This window comes from Rattus norvegicus, chromosome 15 (genome assembly GCF_036323735.1).
Source record: "Rattus norvegicus strain BN/NHsdMcwi chromosome 15, GRCr8, whole genome shotgun sequence".
In the NCBI taxonomy this organism is placed as follows: domain Eukaryota; kingdom Metazoa; phylum Chordata; class Mammalia; order Rodentia; family Muridae; genus Rattus; species Rattus norvegicus.
This window is the reverse complement of record NC_086033.1, coordinates 57,397,929-57,403,928: the sequence shown is the minus strand read 5'-3', so window position 1 is coordinate 57,403,928 and position 6,000 is coordinate 57,397,929. Positions and strand designations below refer to the sequence as shown.

Below are 6,000 nucleotides of genomic sequence, written 5' to 3'. Positions count from 1 at the left end.
TTCACACAGCAACCCACCACTATTTCCACTCTGATAGGTGGGTCCCGGTGACGACCCTTGTGGAGGGGCATTCTCTGTCTCTTGGGAAAAGGAAAACAGCCCAACATATTTAAACAGAACTTTGCTTTTTTTGGGGGGGGGGGCGTCATAGGGCTTTACAATGTAGCCCAGGCTGACTCAAACTCACAGTCATCTTGCTTCACCCTCTTTCCTCACCCCAGTGCTGGGATTACAGGTGTAGACTATCACATATAGCTGTCATTATCTATCGAGTCAAGGATGTAGATTCTCTCTCTCTCTCTCTCTCTCTCTCTCTCTCTCTCTCTCTCGTGTGTGTGTGTGTGTGTGTGTGTGTGTGTGTGTGTGTGTGTGTGTTATACTGTATATACTGGAAAAATACCCAATGATAAGGATAGGGTATCAGTTAAATACATGCATAAGATATATAATGAAATATAGATTTCCAAAATATATTATTAAGGGAAAAGTAAGAAATAGAATGTATATTCTGGCCTCATGGTGGCTACTTGTGCTATTGTAGTTACAGAATATTTAATATGTATTAGCATTTCCAGATGTGTCTATTAAAGTACACTACATTATAGCTATTTCTGGGAGCTAAGGTGGAGGATTGAAGCTGCCTTTCACTATCTCAGTATTTAAAACTCAGGTGCACAGGGCAGTTTCAAGACTCAAAAATCTAGGCCGAATCAGACTACCTTAGCCAATGAGTAAGTCTGGCTCTGTTTCATGTCCTCTGGTGGCAAAGCCCTGAGGGGGTGAGGGGCTCGATAGGCGATTCCTGCTCAGACCAGCCGCCCCCAGGAATGCTCTGGAAGGATGCAGTGTGTGTCCTGCTATTCCTGAGTCTTATGCAGCTACATAAAGCCATGTCTCCTTCGAGGAAGGGAAGGTAGCTCTTCACCCACTTACTTCAAAGGATCCCTCTTCCTGCTTGTCGAAAGGTTCATTCATGAATGTGTCCCAAAAGGCCCCTTGCTGGAAGCTGTCTGATTCTTTCAATTTGGGAAAGAACATCAAAAGGAAGCGTGTTTGGAGGGGAAAAAAACAAACCAGAGAGAGAAAAGAAAACAAAGATAGAGAGATTTATGACCTCATCGTTTAAAATCCAAACCCAAAACAAAACACTCACAGGCAACACCCCCCCCCCCCACCCGTGAAGCACCTTCATCAAATTACTAATAAAACAGGCATGGACTAAGTCAATCCAGTGGCTGCTTTAAGGAAGCTGTGTGGTCCTGGTGTCTGGTGAATGTCAGCTCGACAAAGTGGTGCTCCTATGAAGAAGGTGGAGAACAGGCGGATGGCTGAGGAGTGAGTGGTACTGCCCCTCCACCCCACCCCCTCCACTGTCCCGAGGTGAGACTGGAGACACGTGTTGCAAAACTGCAAAAGCACTTGAGACTTGGTGTGGAGCAGGTATCTGGTGACGGTGAAGCCAACAGAGGAGATGGAGGGTGAGGCTAGCCCTCAGAGTGCTTTGGAGATTGGCAGAGGGACTTTGTACTCTCAAGGGAGATTTAGTCTGAATGGGATTTTATGTCAGAAATTCCAAGACTGTATCTATCTCCCAGTAGTTCTCTGAAATCTGCTGGTCTCTGAACCTAACTGTCACTGTTGCAAGTCAGGACAGGAGAGGATTCCCAGTCCAAACAGCTCAGGAAGCTCTGCCAGAAACACTGTATACATTTGCATTTAGTGGCAGCCCTAGCCCGGGACTCAGGGGAAGGAGAAGGGCTTCAGGCCTGCAGGGTGATGGGGGTGCGAATTGAATTGTGGAACTGATAATTAGAACTTGGGACTCTCTCCCTCCTCCCGGGAAGATGTGACTCCTAAGGTAGGGCTAGGGGGAAGAGGCTCTAATTGGATAATTGGATCCCCAGGGAAATGACAGTGGCTTGTTGCCTCAGTTTCAGGATGTCTTTTAAGATGGGACATCCAGATAGCTCAGGAGACCCAGGACTGGCTTAGTTCATTTAATCCAGTGCCCTTAATATGCGTTTGGGGTTCAGAGCAGGGGTGTTGTTCCCTGTGATCTCCACCTGCTGATTTTGGGTTTAGTAGAAAAAGCCCCACCTCTCCACAGGGTCTGTCTCAGACCTCATATGCAGACCTATGGTTTGATCTAGACAACCTTGTCAGCTGAGAATTCACGTTTTCCCATTACTTCTTACAGGGGCTCACATGCTGCCAGCACCACTGGGGCACATGTCATAGCACGGTCCATGGTACTTATAGTGTGATTCTAAAACCACGGTGTGTTCCTACAGTAGTTCTGAAAAGCCATTTAGGAACACCCAGCAAGAACCGCCTGTGGGGTTTCAAGCAAGCACTCGGATTTCCTTGTGGTTAACCTCAGAGAGGAAAAGAGACTGAACAGGCACAATAGGAGCCCATGAGTCAAGTGGCAAAGGTGAGATACTCTAAGTCGTGTTGTCACTGCCTCCTGCGGCTGCCAGAGATGGAGTCTGTGCCTGATTGGGGCCTGACAGCTCAGCAAAACCTCACTGCCAGTGATCCCTTACTTTAACAGGTTTTACCAAATAGTCTGCAGTTATTTGAGGGAGAACGTGAGTGTTCATTGCAAGGAGGAGAAGAGGTGGCATCCTTGAATACAAAGCAGTCCGTGCTCAGCAGAGCTGGGTTCTGTGTGATCACCAAGCTTATTAACATCACTGGGCTCCATGCATAAGTTGGGGGAGCACCGCCCACAAGCAGTGGCCAGGGCTATGACTGGGCTGAATAAGAAGAGCTCTACTTCTGGTGCATGGTTCCTGGGGAGGGTTCCTGTGGCCTCTGCCTCTGTTCTGATGAGAACACCCTGGAGGGTGGGGACAGGGCTGTACCAGGCCAGGAACAAGAGGTGGATCTGTTTCATAAGACCTGTGCTACCTGCAATGTTACCAGCCCTGCTCACACCCTAGCCCTGCTCACACCCTAGCCCTGCTCACACCCCAGCCCTGCTCACACCCTCGCCCTGCTCATACCCTAGCCCTGCTCACACCCTAGCCCTGCTCACACCCTTGCTCTGCTCACACCCTAGCCCTGCTCACACCCCAGCCCTGCTCACACCCTCGCCCTGCTCACACCCTAGCCCTGCTCACACCCTAGCCCTGCTCACACCCTCGCCCTGCTCACACCCTTGCTCTGCTCACACCCTAGCCCTGCTCACACCCTAGCCCTGCTCACACCCCAGCCCTGCTCACACCCCAGCCCTGCTCACACCCTCGCCCTGCTCACACCCTAGCCCTGCTCACACCCTAGCCCTGCTCACACCCTCGCCCTGCTCACACCCTTGCTCTGCTCACACCCTAGCCCTGCTCACACCCTTGCTCTGCTCACACCCTAGCCCTGCTCACACCCTTGCTCTGCTCACACCCTAGCCCTGCTCACACCCTAGCCCTGCTCACACCCTAGCCCTGCTCACACCCTAGCCCTGCTCACACCCTAGCCCTGCTCACACCCTAGCCCTGCTCACACCCTAGCCCTGCTCACACCCCAGCCCTGCTCACACCCTTGCTCTGCTCACACCCCAGCCCTACTCACACCCTTGCTCTGCTCACACCCCAGCCCTACTCACACCCTTGCTCTGCTCACACCCTAGCCCTTCACCTGTGCCATGAGGAAAAGAAGGCTCATCTTTACAGTGGCTCAGAGGCAAGGACTGATAGAGGCCAAGGGCTGGGATACAGTTCCCAATAACACATCCCCCTTGACCCCCGCCCCATATTTGATTAAGAAAAAATTTCGATTCCATTTTATTTTGATGCATCTCGTCTATAGAACTCTTCTTGATAGAACTGAACATTTGAATTTATGATAAATGTTTGAGCCATGTATATCCTCACACAGAGTCAAAACAACAATGCCCATGTTCAACTGAGAGAAACCTTTGCATGGTCAAAGCTTACTCACCTCCTGAGTCATCTCCTTGGCCTACCTGTTCCCTTCTTTCTGAAACCTAGTTGTAGCCAGTGCCTCACTAAGCCCTGAGCATCTCAATCCTGGGCCTGGTTCTTCAGTAGTTCAGAACCATCAACCTGGGTGTTTGATCACTCTGGCTTGCCTTCAGTGTGAATCCCCTTCCCGTGATACCTCCTCACAGCCATTTCCACCCAATCACTTTCCCTGCTCTTTGGATGTGATTCCCACCTGTCAAGGCTGTGTTTGCAATTGAGCCCCATCTTTCTCTCATTACAAAATCCCATTGCCAAGGTCCTTACTGCATCCCCTATTCTTACTGCACTGGTCCCCAGTAAGGCTTGTCCGGTTATGTCACCGAAGTTTTTGTTTGACAGCAGATGAGGGGAGGGAGGAGAAAATCAGTGACTAGTCCAGGACCAGCTCTGAGCAATGGGCAGCCCTACCCCGGAGATTATGAACACCCAGACAAAATTCAGATCAGTTTTAACTCTTCCACTCCTCTGTTGGCCTAGGTATGTGGGGCAAAGAGCTAGGCTGGACTGGTCACTGTGACACAAATCCACACGCTGTCCTGAAGTCTGACTACCTGGACTGTGAACCAGGAGTCATCGGAAGTAACTGAGAGCCCACTAGAAAGCCGGCACTTTCCAGACCTTGCCATTTAGAATCTGCAGTCAAACAGGATTCCTGTTACTAGGGAAGAATTCTTCCACTGAGGTGTATTTCCAATACAACTGTGTTACACATTGACATTTGAACAGTGTTTCTCCAAAACAACCATGGCAATGGACTGGGACGGAGAAAAACCATCTTTAGTGGCTAGCTAGCTGGAGTAGCAGAGAGGAGGCTGGGATAGATAGTGTGCCAGCATGTGCCCAGGTCTCCCCTTCAGGATCTGGCATTAACTGGATTAGTAAGGAGCCACTACCTGGGGCTCCTTACCAGCCCACAGTACTCTACAAGAATCTCTAAATAATGGCTTAGGTTGACTGTCATTATAACCTTCCTCTCTCTGTTTCAATTGCTGAAATGCTGTGTGTGGATCCTGAGGGAACTGATTTTAAAATCACCTCATAAATAGCTGAGGATCAGAGGAGGTAATGGAGGGAGAGACCACACAGGCTGAGAGAGGTTTCTTTGGCCCACAGCAGTGTGGGGTCTGTAGTGTCACTCGCTAAGCATGGGTCCTCTCTCCTCGTTCCTATTTCTTCTTTCTCATTAGGGTTTGGATTGGGTTTTGTTTATTTCAGTATCCTGCTCAGTGCACACAAAATGTCACTAGATAAGCTATTTATAACAACCACTGTCTTCCCACCTGCCTCCACTCATGGGTACGCTTCCTTTCCTTTCCAAACATCCATGCCCCTGCCTCAGATTCAGTGTCTTTCTTTGGTGCTATTCCAGGGATGATGCCTTTGCTGTGGACCTTAACGAGGCTGCCTGACTGAAGGAGGACTTTCATCAGCAGGGCTCCAGCTACTTTTGTGCTTCTTACCTCCTTGTGTCTGGATTAGTAACTTGTACAGTCATTTAAAATCAGCAGTCATTACCTTCCAAGTCAGATTTCTGATCGACTACCATGGAGGAGTCTTGATCCAGTCTTGTTTTGGATTTTAAGGATAGCCCTGTGGAAAGATGAGAGTGGGCCATTCATGGCTTTGCAATGGTTCCACGTTTTACATATGGGGCCTGGGGTACTTGGTACCTAAGGGCTGAGCTGGGGAGGGAGCCGACAGAGGCTGCAGGGTGTGACTGCCTTAACTTGGATCCCCCCTTTTTCTTTTCTGGTGACTTTCTGAAAGACTGGAGGAAATCAGTGGTGTCCGCTGGCTGGAGGCCCAGTGGAGAGGAATTTTAACTTTTGCTGTAGGAATTAGAGGGCCAGGTGTCTCTGAGGCTGTGGGACTGCACCATGGGGTACTCTTGCCATCAGAGTAAAGAAGCCCATCTGCTTTTCTCATGCCAAGAGCTCCCCAGGAGACACACAACAGGTACTGGCTGTCTGGGAAACAGACCTGCTGAGCTTGCATTTCATTTACTGTCTTTTCCTTAGGC

The 6,000-nt window shown here is 49.7% G+C and overlaps 3 protein-coding genes across 5 annotated transcripts in view; 2 read left to right on the top strand and 1 right to left on the bottom strand.

Moving 5' to 3' along the window:
• Nucleotides 1-6,000, top strand: part of Cby2 (chibby family member 2) — a 94,868-nt gene that overhangs the window by 9,759 nt on the left and 79,109 nt on the right. The window lies entirely within an intron of this gene.
• Erich6b (glutamate-rich 6B) overlaps nt 1-6,000 on the bottom strand; it is a 39,035-nt gene that overhangs the window by 19,615 nt on the left and 13,420 nt on the right. For both annotated transcript variants that reach the window (XM_063274893.1, XM_063274894.1), the window contains 2 exons: nt 5,496-5,570; nt 934-1,016 (listed from right to left, as the gene is read on the bottom strand). In XM_063274893.1, coding sequence (XP_063130963.1) covers nt 934-1,016; nt 5,496-5,570 — 158 coding nt within the window. The remainder of the gene's footprint in view (nt 1-933; nt 1,017-5,495; nt 5,571-6,000) is intronic.
• Cog3 (component of oligomeric golgi complex 3) overlaps nt 1-6,000 on the top strand; it is a 90,461-nt gene that overhangs the window by 76,526 nt on the left and 7,935 nt on the right. The gene's annotated exons all lie outside the window — the stretch shown is intronic.